This window comes from Gallinula chloropus (genome assembly GCF_964237585.1).
Source record: "Gallinula chloropus genome assembly, chromosome: 2".
Classification (NCBI taxonomy): domain Eukaryota; kingdom Metazoa; phylum Chordata; class Aves; order Gruiformes; family Rallidae; genus Gallinula; species Gallinula chloropus.
This window is the reverse complement of record NC_140086.1, coordinates 23,705,474-23,722,797: the sequence shown is the minus strand read 5'-3', so window position 1 is coordinate 23,722,797 and position 17,324 is coordinate 23,705,474. Positions and strand designations below refer to the sequence as shown.

The window sequence follows — 17,324 nt, the reverse complement described above, 5'->3', positions numbered from 1 at the left end:
AAGAAAGCAAGGCAATACAAAAATATAATCAATATATCCTAAAAATATATTATGGTTTCCTTTGTTCATCTAGCACAGAAGAAAAGGCGGAGAGTGGTAGTAAGAGGGAAGACAAACAAGCTATACGATGTGAAGTGGGGTGAGACGTGAGCATAGAGGAAAAGATGGAAACAATCCACAGCGATCTATTTCTTCACAGTTGGGAAAAAAATATACTTTTGGGGGTTTTGATTGTCCCAAGATGTGCCGCCAGCCCCACGGGTTACAAGGAGCAATGTAGTCATTGACTCCTAAAAGGAGTTCCGTCTAAATTGATGGCATGATAGCGCTCAGACAATACAATACAAGTATGCGCTGTGCAAAGTGCTGCCCACGGCTTTGGCAATATTCCTCTAGTTCAGCCTGACCCACAACACTCCTACTGCTCCAGCCCTCTGCTCCTATAAAGAGGATCAACTGCCAACCATGACAAATCGCATGCATGTAGAAATATGGGCAGATTGTACTTTTTCTTGATAAGACAAATAAAATTAACGTAAATGAAGGAGAGGGGGTGGGACAGAAAACAATGAAGGCTTTCTTCAGAGAGCAGATTCACAAAGTAAACAGTCTAAACTACAGGGCACATTAATTTGCAGAAAGTTTCCATGTCCCCCACAATGTAGCAATAAAGAGTCGCAAATCTGAAAAAAACATCAAATATTTTGAGAAGGATTTATGTCATAGGAGTTCAGCTGCCTTCGTGTCAGGTTTCTAGTCTAAGCTAGTCACTGTATCCAGGACAGGGAGATCAGCATCCCCAGAGAGCGTTTCAGCCGATGATTCCTCACTGGGCTATCCCAGCCTCTGCGAGGAGGTGAGATTGGCCCTTGGAAACAGAGGAGCTGCAGCTTCTGAAGCAGACCCCAAGCTCAAATGCATAAAATTAAACAGTGAGAAGACTTTAGAAGGATCTCCAAATGCTATTGCAGCATCAACTGTGTTTACCTCCTAATTCCCGAGCAGGTTAGCTAACCTCGTGCTCCCTGCCTGCTATGTGCACACAGGCTATGCTTAGGAGCCCAGGAGAGACTCTGCACCCCGGTAAACACTTTTGTACCAGCAATATCCCAGAGACAAAAGGAAGGAAGAGCAAGTGAAAGATCTGTGGTGCCTTTGCCTTCAGTCCAGTGTGTTACCGGGAAGCTGCAGTGTGATTTCAAGGTTCACTCCAGAGTTTTCCCATTGTGTTTGACCCCATACAGCAGCAATTTCACAAAAGGGCATGTATTTGGGAGAGAGGCAATCCCTGCTGACCTTCCCCATCATGTTTTACCTTGACCACATCCTCAGCTGCAGTCAAATGTGATTGCACAGAGTCCAAGAAAGCTGGGGTCTGCATTGTACATACAAGTTTTTTGGGTAGATACTATCTGTGCATTTGATTGAATTTTAGTTTTTTTCTGATTTTTGAGGGATTACCAAATTCAGCAATAATCCCATTATTTAACCTTATATAACCATGAAGACAGAATAAATATTTTAATGCTTGCATATCTTCTACTGCTCACCAGATGTATACCAAAATCTAGGCATTAGCTGGCTAGTAGCGTCCCTTTAGAGACACAGAAGAATTTTACACATGGAAGAAGCATAAAGAAATACAGGGATAATACATTCAAATCATTAAAAGTAGCTACCCTTAAGAAGTGAGACTTTTCAACAAAGAGAAAGCAGTTTAAATAGCGAAAAAGGCTTTACTATGAACAAGAAAATGCCTAGAGATACCCTTGCTAAATTTCTCCTAATATACGGTAATTGATGCCAATGACATTCCCCCTGCTCCGTTTCACCACCGTACCTTGTACTTCTGTACCTCTCGCCAAAAGAGCACTCCGTTCTCCAGCAGGTCTCCTTTCAGGGACACAAATAGTTGAAACTGATTTGCTGTCACTGGATTCAGCAGCGCTTTGCGGAATGCAATTATTTCACTAGATGAAGAAACCCACTTATTGTCCACATGCTGTCAAAAGAAGAAATAAATGCACCAAATAAACTTTGCTTCAAAAAGCAATAATAAGGGCATTAGTTAGTGTAAACCGCCTGATTTTTATCTTTGCACTGACCCTTACTTTCAGTAGTTTATGACTTTATGACATGGATACAATAGAATGTGGCAAGGTTTCATTTCTTTCTTTCCTTCTTTTTTTTTTCCCTTCAGTTTGGTTTGGGCAGCATTTTTTGGAAGACGTGATGGGAGAGGAAATGACTGACAATGATTTAGACCATATGACTACATACTATAAAGTATGGAAACAGCTATTGTTATTGATTATGGCAACAGGCTACTTTTCTAGAGAACAGTTTGAGTTTTGTGCAAACAAACAACAAAGAAAAAAAGAACAGACAAACCACACAGCTTAAAGTTGTAAAACTCTTCTGACAGGGATCTCACCAACAAAATGAGCTTTGAAATGTGTTGCCATGAGCACCAACAGAAGCTGGAGAGTTTGCTCTCTGTGAAATAAAGCTACCAATCTTAAAATACAATTTAAAGTCATCGAGACGTTTTGGAAATCCTCATGCTGCAAAGCACAGAGCAGTCGACAGCCAGGAAAGGGTGGAGAAAGAAAGATGGCTTGTTCAGGGACAGTTTGTTTGAAATGAAGTTCAGGCTGGCCTGCCTTCCTGAACAAACAGTTCTTGTGGTGTCACTGAGGAGCAAGCCAAACACCCCCCTTTGCTATCTGATGGGTGAATGAAAACTATCTTCTAACAGTCCTATAAAACTCCTGAAGTCCTGGAGGGCTCTTCAATGGTCAGCATGGGGCAGAAACATTGTTAGCTGCTGCAGGGAGTCCTGGAAATCTAACCTGGTTCTAAAGCTGAAAGTATTTCCACAGTTTCTCTTAAACACAGTTTCCTGCCACAGAGCCTGCCAGGGACAAGAGCCTACCCTTGCGATAGGGTTGTCCAAAGGGTCCTTTGGTTAAAATAAAATCGGCTCAACTTAGTAAGGTGCTACCTTTTCAGGCCTCCTCCAGTTCTCTAAATGTGTGACCAGGATTTAGACAACTTTTGAGCAAAAATATTTCTGGGGAATATTCGCGAAGGGAAGAACAAAACATTGTTCCCACCCCAATAATAATATATGAACACTGCTTATTTTATGGGTCAATGACCTTGAGGCAGAACATGGAAAATAACCATCTTCCTGACAGACAAAGGGAAAACTCAGTTAACAGAACCCACATGCACTTTGGATCCCTTTTGAGCTAATGGTTTGCACGGATAATTGGTGACTGGGTCTCCAGTTTGATTTCAACAGACAATAAAAGTTCAACTGAGTAAATGTACACAACTTGTATGTTGGCAATCACAAAGAGTTCACTGCTCTTCAAGAGGAAAAAACTGGCAAACATCTGATGAAATGTATTATTACAAAGGTTTAAGATGTTTAAAACTGATATTATCTCAGTGCTGTAAGATTAAAATACAATTCTAAATGAAACAGATACTGTGAGATACGATTAAACCTGCCCACTCCACTGCATACTTCACATTCCCTTTTGTGTCTGCACGTAATCCACTCGCAATAATAAATAAACTACCAGATGCTGGAACGAACAGCTTGTCCCAATAAGTCCACTGCATGCAAAATACAGATAAATGTGAATTAAAGGTACAATACCAGTTTAAGGAGGGTTAAGATTGCTCCAAAGCCCAGGACAAGAAACATGTTTTTTTTCAAGTATGACCTCCAGCCAGGAAGGGAGAGAAATTTACTGTGAACATCCAGTGGGGAGCTAAATGCATCTGTAGTGTCAGTAATCAGTCCACTGCAGCCAATACAATCATGCCTGCTTTTGACAGCATTACATTTGGGCCTCACACTGTCAGCAGGGAACTTGTGAAGGATGTGCTAGGCTCCAAACAGAAAAGATAGTGAAATGGCAGACAGAACAGATACAGTAAAATTCACTTGCCTTCCACATCCTAGTTGTCTTCTGGTTTTGACGTGGAAGATCTTTGGTTATGTCCTTTATCTATGATTGAACAAAAGATCATCAGTGCATTTGTTTTACTCTTCTGGTTTGATGTTCAGCCCTCTAATGATTTGGACCACAGTGGTAGAATGGTTGATATATCTTCATTTGGATCTTTATATCTGAAATTTGTTATGGACCCACACCAAATGCCATCCCTTGTTCAGCTGTAAATAAGCACGTGCCTATTGAGGCTGGGCAGCTACATAAGAGGCAGAGGCAGTCAAACTGTACTCTTCCACGGGTTTACCTTACCTGTAATGCTCTGAGTGACAGCTTATGTTGGGAACAGATTTGGGGCTATAACTTTTCTTTTTGTTGGGGTTTTGTTTGGGGGTTTTTTGTTACGGAATGTTTTTAGCTCCTTTGGAAAGCTGTATCAGAAATACAGGCTTGATCCTGCAGCTTTCTTTGTAGCAAAAATACACCTCAAATCAAGGGCAGATTTTCTGAATAAGGGCTACATAGCATGCCCACAGTGTTTGGTCACTGTGAAATATGAAGCCAAGTGGAGAATGTCATCTGGTTTCATTTCTTCTAAAATATGTTCTTCAAAGGTCCTTTTCATCCTCTGAATTTTCAGCAAGAAAGAGAAAAGAGCAGTCAAACATAAATGGAGTTAGGAAAAGACTAAAAGCTCATTAGAAGTATGTATTTCCTGTAAACTGTTTATTAGAGTCGAATACAGCAGTTTCCAAACTGCATGGGGTACTCTCCCTGCCAGCACAGCGCAGCAGGTGCAAGAAGAGGCAGAAGCTAGCTCCCAGACCTGGAGGCAGCTTAACCTCATTGCATGGTGCCATGGCTGATAAAGGAATTAGAGTTTGGCTAAAAAAAAGGCAGAGGTTTAGGAAATTTTGCTTTACCATAATCATTATTAAAATTACAATTTGCTTTATCAGAACCTACAGTTTTCAGGTGATTTAGTGCTCTGAATCAGGGAAAAGGATCCAGCTCAGATGCACTTCTGCCAATGCTTCTGACAACCTTCTTGGTGTTAAAAAGATCATTGAAAACAAGTTTTATGAATCAGTGAGGTCTGCTTGGTGGAACTGTCAAGTTTCCTTCTGCTATGATATTTGCATGTCAGAGCTTTTGCAGAAGTGCAAAAAATCAAGTCTTCCTGCATCTGTCACCAGCCGGATGATCTCCCTACACAGATCCCAGTCAGAGCCGCCCTCATAAAAGGCAGATGTTAGCTCAGCCATTCCCCGGACATTCTAATGAGCCAGCAGGAGTGAAAGGCTTCTCATTCCCAGTTTTCTGGCAACTTCCTGAAGTAACCAATTGGAAGCAAGGGTTGTAGCAGTTAACCTCCCCACTCAGCAGAATTTCACAAGTCCTGGAGTCATTTCTACAGGCACTGCAGATCCAGATGGGAGAATATGGACAGCGTGAAAGAAAAAGAGAGACTACAGCGTGGGAAGCCCACTCATTTTCTTCTGGTCTTGTCCCCTTGGGCAAATCCTTTACACAAAGCAGCATTTCTTCTGTGTACAAGGGATGACTAGGGCAGAATTGCATATTGAGAGTGCAGCACTACAGCAAAGATTAGTTTGCTCCCCTGGCAGCCTGGCTGGCAGCAGAGCTAACCAGCTCCTTCAGATTTAGGATCTAACAATAATAGTCAGCCAGACTAAGCCTTCAGAGGAACCGCCTTCACAATTATCAAGCTAAATGCTTCAACCTGTACATGCTAGAATGTCTTTCACTGTGAATTAAATGTGAGTTGTGGGATGCTTTTCCTCTGAACCGTTTTACCCCAATGGTAAATTATGAGCCAAACAAAAAACAATGCCTGGATGTGTTGCTGTTGTCAAAAAATTACCTTTGCTTGTCCCTCTGTCCCATGGTGCTCATCTGCCAGGAACAATGGCAGCCATTGTTTTTCTAATCTCTCCTGGATGCATTGCTGAATTTCTAGCAGAACCGTTGCTGAAAGTTGATCAGGAAGGATTTGTCCCCATCCTCCACCTGAATGCATTAGCTAAGCAATCCAAACACAATAACACATGACATAAACTTCTGTGTATACCAAAAGTCCTTTATCTCTCTACATCCTTGATTTAGCAAGGCATGAGCTTAACTGTAAGCAAAGCATTTAATGCATGCTTACCCAAGGCTCACATGTACTTTTCATAAAAAGGAACAGATTACTTTTGTCCCTACCTATAATAGAATACAGACTCTGGCAAATAATACCCCAGCTTGAGTGAGTAAATTTCCTAAGTATCAAGATATAACAGAGTACCACAGCTCAGACTCTGTGGCTTTACTGACATACTGAAACAGAAAGCTGGAACAAGTCACTCTGCCTGAAAGCCATTTTTACACTTTTTCTGAGCTGTGTTGTGTATGCTCTGGCTGCAGCCTCAGATCAGGGTTTAAGAGAGATGTTCTGTAAGGATGGAGAAGGACAGGCCTGAACAGGAAGGAGGGACACCCACCATGCCCCCAAACCCTCACCCCATCCCCCCTAACCAGAACAGAACCAGATTTCTGGCCAAAAATACCAGTAAGATTTGAGACAGGTCGAGGAAAAGCTGGACTAAAGCTGCTTATGGACTTTTATCTCAGTCACATTCAATGTGATGATTGTTCTTTATGTTTTGTAACTGGTACCTGTTCTTGTTGTTCTCTGGTAGCTGGGCTGTTGGGTCCAAAGAAGTATTTTTTGTTTAAGTACTTGTTTTTAATGTCCTTAAATTTTTCCTCCCTTTTTTCTTTATCCTCGTGGAGCATCTTTCTGAACTGTTCAATATCTAGCCAGCACATGAGATCCATGCTACAAACAAATTTAAACAGAATGTTATTTCAATATTGAGTTAATTTCATCAACATTCTCAGGAGTTATTAGTTTAACCACAAGCCACCAAAGTGTTCAAGTCCTAAATACCAGGTCAGATTGGACTGAAATTTGATGTCATTTCTTCTTTGCTAGTACCATCTGGTGAGACCATGACACTTGCTGAACAGGCAGATCAAACACACATCTTAGGAATCTCATTTAGGGTTGCTTCTGGGGTACCCTGAAAAGAATAAGCTCCTCAGTGTGCCGCTGCTAAATCCAGCAGGGACTGTGAACCAGAGCCATAGTTCAGAGCTGACAGAGAGAATAAAAAATGAAACAGATGAGAATTTGAATCAGTACCGCAGGCTGTGAGCCACTGAGAGACACCCCCTCTTCTGCCTCTTCTTTGCATCGCCTGAGAAAGGAGCAGGGATGGCAGCAGGGTATGTCAGCCCCAGAAATCACCCCCTTCCTACTCCGTGTAAAGTGCTAGAGCTGAAGTCAGACCACAGTCAAACAAAAAACAATTTATGGTAAATTTTGTTTCTAGGGCTTTTTGTGAGCTGCCTTTTCATAAATTACTGATTCTACTACTTACTTTGCTGTTCATAGTGACAAATAATCTCTATATGCAATTCTTGATCTATGTATTGTTCAGAGTCATTCGAGTGTCTACTATCAATTTCAGTTTTAATGGAATATATTGGCCTTGCTCTTTAAACCAGAAGACAAAATAAGTGACATACCTATATTTTCAGTTTAATTTATAGGACAGTTTTCTGATAGTATCTTACTAGCTGAAGTTTTGTGAGCATTTTAATTAGTAGTTTCTCTGCATTTGCAGCAGGAAATAGGAACGTTACATTCAGACAAATCTGTTTCACTTTTTCATTTGGTTAATAACCAGATTTTTCAAAGCATTAATCTATGCATAAAACTTTCAAAAGCATCTGACTGACTTAAGAACATATGTCCCCCATTCAAAAGTCTTTTGAGACCCTTATAGACCTAAGTTCTATTGAGCCTGAAATTCTTTCATTTGCTAGTTCATGACAACGTGAATAAATGCACCCAAATGCAAGCAATCCAAGTGACTGTGGTTGATGGAGTTACTCATAGGCATCTACCCATGGGAACCAATCAAATATGTCAATTTTATTTAAAAAGAAAAATATATAATCTCAGAATGTGTTAGGTTAAACCAGTTACAATGGTGGCTTATCCTAGTGTACTCTACTTTATCCTTTCAACAAATCAGGAGCATGTACGTAGTCAATTAGTCTGGCAAGACTAACAAGCAGTAACACACTAAGTCAAAGCCACACTAATCGTCCTGCAATTGTGGGACTGTATCCTGTATATTTAACAAAATATTAATTAATGGAACTTTGTTCAACTTCTTACCAGAATTTGTGCCCAGGTACTCAGCAGCCTGTCCTTCCTGAAACATGAATCGCTTGTAATTGGGCAGTAAAGAACTACAAATTTTGATGAAGAGGCAAATGGCACATTTGTTGCTGGTTTTTTTTGCCAAAATTTGCAGACTGAATTAATCGTAGGATCTCTAGCTTATAGTGCCATTAAGCATCTTTGTTGTAATGTGCCAGCAGGACTTCAGAGTTACTAGGTCTGAACCCAGCTCTAAACCACTGTTTCGTGAGACTTTTAAAAGTGGTTTTTTCATTATGAATTTTTACAAAATAAAATTTCTCCATAAATTAAATATTTCTCCGTCTGATTCAATCACTTAAGATGGGACTTTACAGAGAGGCAGGAAGTCCCAGAGATGATTTAGTGTACCTGTCCAGGAGCCTATCCTAGCCAGTGACCTATTCTCTGGCCATTCCTACCATTTGCCCAGTTAGAGAAGAACTCTAGACCAGTGGTCTCCAAAGTAGGTTGTGCACACCCCAGGGTTTGCAAGACAATTCACTGGGGCAGTGAAAAGACAGAACTTTGGTAGCACATGTATTAAACAAAAAATATATATACATTGAGGATTCATACTCAAAAACTTTTTACTGATGATCAAAAACATGATTTTTACTGCATGATCAAAAGCATTCAGATACCACTGGTCTAGACAACTAACTCATCTGATACTTGACCATAAACACCCACAGCATAAGAATCTCAGAACTCATTACCTACAGTCTTTTTGTAGTCCGTGAGCAAAAATAGCCATCTTTAGGAATGATCTATCCAAAGTGGGTTTAGGTGTTACCTTCACAATTACAAAAATTGTGTCCAGAAGTATGTATTTCTCCCTCTGACTACAAAAGTGACCTATGATGATAAGCAGGAGTGATGACATTGAGTCTTGGCCAAAGGAATCCTCTGCTAGATGTCCATCTTTGGACACTTTTGAAAAAGCTGACCAATATCCAATCTAAAATGGTAACAATAGGCTATATGCAAAACTTCAGCTCATGGGAACCCAGGTTAAAGGAAGAAAGTGACAATTTACAGACTTGCTAGCAGTTACTTAAAAAGCATATTTGTGTTTTGCTAAAACAGGATAGAAATTAGTGTAGGGTATGGGGAGAAAAAATAAAGATGGAAAACTAACATTTACTTCTGCTATTAGCAGAATTAAGAATTTAGCAGAATTAAAACTTACCAGAATTCAGATCTGCTTACATCGTAATTTTTAAACAAATAGGCTCACTTTTTCAAAAACCCTGCATGTACTGTATCTGCTATGAGCTGGTATGTAATTCTGTTCAGATCAGTGCACACAAAACTGTGGTTGCTAACACACTGTGAGAATAATGTGGTTGTATTCTATTTGTACATTATTATAACAGCCAGCTTTAATTATTAAAATGTACTAAATTGAGTCTGTACTAAAAAAGAGAAATTTTACTCATCATAGCCATTTTTACTAATCAAAGCAGAAACTGAAAGCAGAACTGTAACACAAACATGTTATGACAGGAGAATTTTTACCCCTGAAATGTTAAGAAAATTCAGTTGTCTGAACAACATGCTTGTGTATTTCATAAATATACATACACATTTTTTTAAGAAGACTGAAATCTGTGAACATTTAGATAGCCAAGATCCCCTGCAAAGATTTCTTCTGAACTTAGAAATGGGTAAAATAAAAAAATACAAAGAAACGTACCCAGCAGAATGCTTGTTAAGAAAAATCCTGAACTGTTCTAACTTTTCTCTGTTCTGGATCAGATCTGATAGATTAGGACCTGCCAATTCTTTGGGAATTTGACTCAAGTGCTGATCTTCTTTGCAAACATCAGGGCAGGATGGCAGACCAGTGTCAGCAACAGTACTCTGAGGGAAAAAAAATATTTCACTTGCATAGCTGCTTTTTTATCTCTCTGTTGTGCTCAATCTAATAATCCATGCACTAGGTAACTTCTGTCTCTGGAGAAGAGCTTTTTGACTGCTTAAAAAATAAAGTGAGTTAAGGCTGCAGCTCTTAATCAGCTTTAGTTTTATGTTTGCTGTAAACACGCCAACATGTGCAGGTTCCATAAGCAAACAGCCCAATATATACCTGTAATTTACTTGAAATTGAGGTATTTACTCAAGATTAAGGGCCCAAAATACATTCTGTATACTTTAGTGGAAATGGTCCCATTGACTCCAATCACACTATGCTCTGATGTTGATGTAACTGACAGAAGGCCTGTATTTGTAATTAACATAATGGCTGTCAATCATTTCCAAAAAGGTATGGTAGAAATCAGACTACTTGCTTCTCTAAATTGGCATTTAGGCAGTCTTTTGTTACTGATACTCAAAGTGTTAACCTTCTCTGATAGAAAAAGAGTTTGTTTTTGTTAGTGGGTACTTTTCTTACCTCATCCTGCTTGGAAGCACTCTCTTGATGCAAAGCCTGAAGCTTTCTAAAGTACACGGAGTCCAGCTGTCGAGTTTCTTCCACCAACTCCACCTAATAAAAATAATATCTTATGTCATCCCTACAGTACACATTATAGAAAGATGGAGAACTGTGCAGGCACCTTGCCAGTGACAATGGATAGAAAAAGATCCATTTGTCAGTAATGAGACTGATCTTTAGAAGACACTAGAAGTTGCATCCTTGTGACAGACAATTCAATTACAAGCTCTGGTAGAACAAAATTTTCAGATCTGTGTAGGATCACTTACAGACTTCTACAGGACACCACTAAATGACCTAACTATATTGTTAAGAAAATAACTTTGTATTGTAAAAAAATTACTAAATTATATTGTGTATATTGTGTCATACTTAACTGATTGCCTATACCAGCAAACTGTATGTCAAAGTGCCACTGAAAACAGAAAAATGGGTCTTAAAACTGTGATCTCAGTGGGAAATGTCAAAAAGACAGAGTGCCACAGATTTCCAGAAATAGAAATATGAGACAAGAAAGATGGTATAATATCTGAACAGTGAAGGTGAAAGCTGTCAGACTTCCTTAGTTTTATACCAGGTATTGCCTTAAAATAACAAATTTTGCATGAGGAGAACTCATGAAGTATTGGCATTTTTTAACTTAATTAGAAGCCTTATGTATATGACCAGAACAGTTTTCCATGGTATGTGCAAACAGTCGGTAACTGCACAAGGAATAGTTCAGTGATCCTTTCAGCTGCTAAACCATTCAAAAGCAGCTTTTAGGATATTTAGCAAAATTGAGCTGCCCTGGCGTTCTACAGATGGGCATGCCCACTGCAAAGGTTAGAAAGCTGTGGTCTTGTTATACAAGAGTTTATTTGCTGAAGACAGAAGTGAGTTTTTAGGTTAATATTCATTACACTTTTGTCTAAATGTAAATACCCCACTAATCACTGTGTTATCTGAATGCCTTCAGGCTCAGTGTAACTCTGTTCCACCCTTATAAAGTGCTTTTGGGTATTCTTTCCTTAAAAAGAAAATGGGAAAACAATTCAGAGCATTTTTCGTAAAGTTTAAAAGAGAACAGATAGAGGCAGGATGAAAGTCAGCAATCAAAAGGAACTCTCCTGTTTTCATGTTTCGTTTCAAGATAAAAATGTAGATACATCCTGACCATGTCCCAAATAAGCAATTTTGGACTCACCTAATTCTTGACAAAATATCTTGTTTCATTATGGGCCAAATATATCCTGCTGTATGGTAGAACAAAGGGGAAGAGTAGAGCCAGGGACTGAACAAAACACAAAGCAGACCTTGTCTTTGTGCTGGGAAGGAGTGTGCCTAAGCCTCAGCCTGCGCCTAGTACAAAGAGACTCTAGTGCCTCCTAGAACAGGTCGGTTTATGTCTGCGTATTATAACTCTTCACAAGCGCATGTATTGTGCACTCAAAAGGATTTAGTTCTGTTTTTCCATGCTCTGATTAAGATGTTTGTGTTATTAGGGCACTGAGAAGTCTGCACGTAACTACACTTGCAAAGCAAAGCATCATCTAAACTGAAAGGGCAACAGATTATCCCTTGGTTAACTCAAGGAGGTATAAACCCACACACACATAACAACTTAAAGCAAAAGTTTATATTTTCAATCCATACTTTGGAGAAATCCTTCCATTGCTAGAAGCAATGAAAACCTTGTGTTTGGAGAGTACTTAAAGGTCCTTTTTATAAAAAAATTATGTACAATAAGATTTGGCTGAGTCGACAACTTGATTCAGTGAGGACTGGCAATAGATACTGGACAACTAGTATTGATAATACACGTGGAAAATACACATTTACAAAAGACTGTAAAGCTACCCTGACAGAAAGTAAATCAAATTACATATTAATGAAAGCATCAGCCAATTACATGGTGTTCTGCAGGTCATAAACAATTATAGCTGAAATAGCTTCGAAAAAATAGGTTAGGGAAAATTAACTCGTCTGAAAGCTTAGAAAAGATGCTGAAAAGTGAAGAGAATATTTTGCAGATGTGTTTGGATTTGCCTATTTCATGTTAGTAAGTTTTTTTCAACATTCAAGCTTTCAAAGTTTCTTAAGGAAATTAATTTATTAGAGGATGAGAGGGAAGGTCCCCTTGTGAATTAATTTGAAGGTAGAAAATAAAAACCAGGGAAATAAATAACTTTCATAATGGGGTGGGGTTCCTATTGGAGTCTCACAGGGACCTGCATTGAGGTTGCTTTTTTAAACATTCAGAAATCAGCTGGAAAAGGAGGTGAGAGATGAGACAACAAAGTTTGCAAAAAGATTCCACAGAGCAAAAACTGAATTTGTCTATGAAAAGCTGCAGGATTTCAGGGCATTTTAGCATCTGCATGATAAAAGGGCAGCTGAATTCAAGGACAATAAACATTAGTCATTCCACTGACCTTCAAATTAGGGCTTTCCATTAGCTGTTATTACTTAGTAAAGATATCTTGGAATCATTGCAGATGGCTATTAGCTTACATTTTGCACATCCACTCAAAGTTCACCAGGAGTCAAAAGGCAATTAGAATCACAGGAACAATTAGGAAAGGAACAAAGAGCAAAACAGAAAACATGATTTTGCCGCTGGATTATCCTTCGTGTATCCAGATCTTGAGTACTCCTTGCATCTCATCAAAAGAATATAAAATAACAGGTACAGATAGGGTGATAAGTGTAACAAAGGTATAACAAAATGCCTTGTACTTGTACCATTAAGCCACCTACTTCAGGAAGCCTTGTAGGGCACAGTTAGTCCTTACACAGTAGGGCAGCTATCTAAAAAGTGTTTGTGCAAAATACAGCTGGATCACTGTATCATGTTTCCTCTTACACTGAGCCAGTAGCTGCACTTTAATTCTAAACACCAAGAAATACCTGATAAAATTAATACAGACACAGCAACACTGTACTGACACTCTAGAAACACAATTTTGTGCTTCTCATTAAAAACATAGAAGGCCTGTGGGAAATCTGTCGTAAGAACATTACTTTTGGTGAATGGCAAGACTGCAGAAACATGAGACTTCCTGGGTACAAAGAGAACTTTGGCCATAGCAAGATGCGTTTCTCCCTAATTCACAGACCAAGGGACCTACAAAGCCTGCAGCTTCCTTTCAGATGGGAAGTCTGCTCTGGACAGGAAGTTCAGGCTACGCCACACATCACCATAGAAAGGAGTGGGTGAGCAAAACATCCCATAATATTTATCCCTTCCTGGCTATAAATATAACAGGGTTGCATACAAACGCTCTTGTAATTTTCTTCCCAGACATAAGAGATTTTCACAGTGTCAGCCAGATACCTTCTCATAAGTGTATTTGTCTGCTTCCACCATCTTTGTCCATGGTTCTAGGAGAACAGTGAGGATATATTCTTCTGCTGGGTCAAAAAGATCCTCAAAAGCTGGGTCAATTTTCTGATAAATCATGTTTTTCTTACTCTGATGAAGTCCAATGTCCATACTGGCAGATGGGGCAATGTAAGTTGCATAAAGGAACTACAATAAAACAGAAGAAAACTGTTTCTTAGCCAACATCCATTCCAATGGTCGCAGTCCATTGAAGGAGAGAGTTAGCACATATTGGTCTCCCACTGTCCTGCTCTATATTCTGAATATAAACCTAACTACACCTGCCAGTTTTTACCAATATTAGTTTTTTGTACAAAATTCAGTTATTGCTATAACTGATCTCCCTGCCGTTTTTATTACTCCTTGTTAAAATGGTTAGATCACAAAATAAAGCTTAATGCAATTTTTGCTTGGAGATGTCTGGCTGATTCTTAGTTAGATTTGATAATCACAGTCATCACAACTGCACTCTTCATGAAGTCACACTGTTGTTTTGCAGGATATGTGCTGGGCCAACTTGAGAAAGAGTGGAAATTGTAAATTTAAGGTTAAGACTAATAAAAGTTTATAAGGTTTCATTCTGTGGGGAGATTCTCTTGCACAGCTCTTTGACATTGGTGAGAGTCCATCATGGTACAGGATCCATAGCAGGAGATACAACTGAGGTCTAAATCCTTACCAAAGCAAAGATTACAGTATGCTTTTTTATGAAGCACAAAGTTTGCAATTCAACATGTACAAACAGAAGAAAGCTAAACCTGGAGAACGTTTCCTTCTCACTCACAGCTCATTCTTGAAGCATAGAGTAATTATTTTTTATTAATTTCAAAGGATTTTCTTTTTTTCTAAATAGTCCCATAAGTCAAATTCTTGTTTTTCACACGTTTCATAAATTACCATGAAAAAAGAACATTCAAAACTCAGAGAAAAACACTTTCTTCCAGGACAATCTTTAAAGACATTCCAGAATATCTTTCTCATGTATCATGACTCTGACTGTAGCTAGGATCTCAAGTGAGAGAAGATGCTGCTGTAATAAACCAAATAAAACTTAGAAATGTTTTCTCTTCTTCATTTTCTTAAAGTCTAACTAATTTTCAAATGTATAGTCAGAGGGTCAGATTAGTAGCATAAATCATAATTTATTTCTTAATTTATAAATTCTGAATGCCATTCTCTCTAGGATAGCACTGAGGACCCCATCTTCATTATTTGTTATCATACAGTTTTGACAATAAAGAATCCCGATTTCTGATAATTCTCATTTTCCTCTTGCTAAAATCCAGCTGTAACTAGTAGATGACAAAGCAGTAGAAAAGAAGAAAACAATACCCTTGCTCTGTGTTCAAGCAGTAATAAAACACTGTTGTGTTTAGATTTCAAGCACAGTGGGAGAATGATGAGTACATTAAATAATTATGTTTCTGTTTGTTTAAAATGAAATTCTGATTTATTAGACTTCTTCTTTCAAAGACCAACAGTACCAGACTACATTCCTGTTATTTTGGACCTTAACAATTTGAAACAGACCCTTTAGACTCTCCTGATATACTGAGGAGTATAGAGCTACAATGGCTGATACCAATTCCCCCCTTATAACTTGTTATGCTTATTGTAATTACTATCTATGCAGGATTCCACTCCCTTTCTACATACATCTAATCGCTGAAAACAAAGATGTGCTTTGACAATGCAATACAGACCTCCAGGTATAAGGGTAAGGTCAAAGAATGAGAACATCCATGGATAGAGTGCTAGCTTAAGAAGACAACACTTACCCTAAATTATTCCCTTCTCAGCAAATCCCCAAATAAATTTAACAGAAACAGCATTAATTAGATTCATAGTGATTTCAAAAGTTGGAAAGTATTTTGAAAAATCCTAACAATGGGGGGCAATAGCTTCAAGTTGGAAGTGCTGCATGAATATGCAGAAGAACTTTTTCACAGTGAGGGTGACAGAGCACTGGGAAAGGCTGCCCAGGGGGGTTGTGGAGCCTCCTTCTCTGGAGATATTCAAGACCTGTCTGGATGCCTGTCTGTGTGATATGTCCTAAGGAGCCTGCTTTGGTAGGGGGGTTGGACCCGGTGATCTCTCGAGGTCCCTTCCAACCCCTACAATTCTGTGATTCTGTGAACACCAATAAAGTTTCATTTACATCATGTTCTAGTCTGATCAAAAATATTTAATATATAAAATAGCCACATTAGAAGAGACCATTCCAATGATATAAGTATCTTTAAAAATAGACTTTTGAAAGAGGGGTTAACCTACTTTGGCAGGGGGGTTGGACCCAATGGTCTCTCAAGGTCCCTTCCAACCCCTACGATTCTGTGATTCTGTGATTTTATTCATCATTAAGGCTAACATAGCTCCACCTGTTATGACTCATAAAAGTACACACAAGGGATCTGTAAATTGGTGAAAAGGGTCCAAAACAGATCACAGAATCACAAGGTTGGAAGAGACCTTTGAAGATCATCGAGTCCAACCATTCCCATCCTATGCTAAACCATATGCCTAAGGACCTCATCTACCCTTTTTCTGAACACATCCAGGGAAGGTGACTCAACCACCTCCCTGGGCAGCCTGTTCCAGGCCCTGACAACTCTTTCAGTAAAAAATTTTTTTCTAATATCCAATCTAAACCTGCCCTGGCACAGCTTCATGCCATTTCCCCTTGTCCTATCTCCTGTCACCTGGCTGAAGAGACCATCGCCCACCTCTCTACAACCTCCCTTCAGGTAGTTGTAGGTGGTGATAAGGTCTCCCCTCAGCCTCCTCTTCTCCAGGCTAAACATCCCCAGCTCCCTCAGCCGTTCCTCATATGATTTGCCCTCCAGCCCCTTCACCAGCCTGGGTTGCCCTTCTCTGCACTTGCTCAAGGACCTCAATGTCCTTCTTATGGTGGGGAGCCCAGAACTGCACACAGTAACTCAAGGTGTGGCCTCACCAATGCCGAGTACAGGAGCACAATTACCTCCCTAGACCTACTGGCCACACTGTTTTTGACACAAGCCAGGATGCCCTTGGCCTTCTTGGCTGCCCAGGCACACTGCTGGCTGATATTCAGCCTGCAGTCAACCAACACCCCCAGGTCCTTCTCTTCCTGACAGCTCTCCAGGTCCTCAATATTTTAACACACATTTAACCTGGTTCCTTAAATGGATGGTTACCTTTAGCATAGTTTTTAGAGTAAAATCTAAACAAGTACTCCACAACTTTCTTGGACAATATTCTTTCCCCCATCATTTTGTGTGAAATGGGTTGAGTATA

The 17,324-nt window shown here is 39.4% G+C and overlaps 1 protein-coding gene across 1 annotated transcript in view; it reads right to left on the bottom strand.

Moving 5' to 3' along the window:
- RGS22 (regulator of G protein signaling 22) overlaps positions 1-17,324 on the bottom strand; it is a 62,221-nt gene that overhangs the window by 9,082 nt on the left and 35,815 nt on the right. Inside the window, exons 15-21 of the mRNA XM_084279870.1 lie at positions 14,001-14,195; positions 10,643-10,735; positions 9,944-10,110; positions 6,648-6,810; positions 5,854-6,012; positions 3,966-4,025; positions 1,841-2,002 (exon numbers count right to left, since the gene is read on the bottom strand). Coding sequence (XP_084135996.1) covers positions 1,841-2,002; positions 3,966-4,025; positions 5,854-6,012; positions 6,648-6,810; positions 9,944-10,110; positions 10,643-10,735; positions 14,001-14,195 — 999 coding nt within the window. The remainder of the gene's footprint in view (positions 1-1,840; positions 2,003-3,965; positions 4,026-5,853; positions 6,013-6,647; positions 6,811-9,943; positions 10,111-10,642; positions 10,736-14,000; positions 14,196-17,324) is intronic.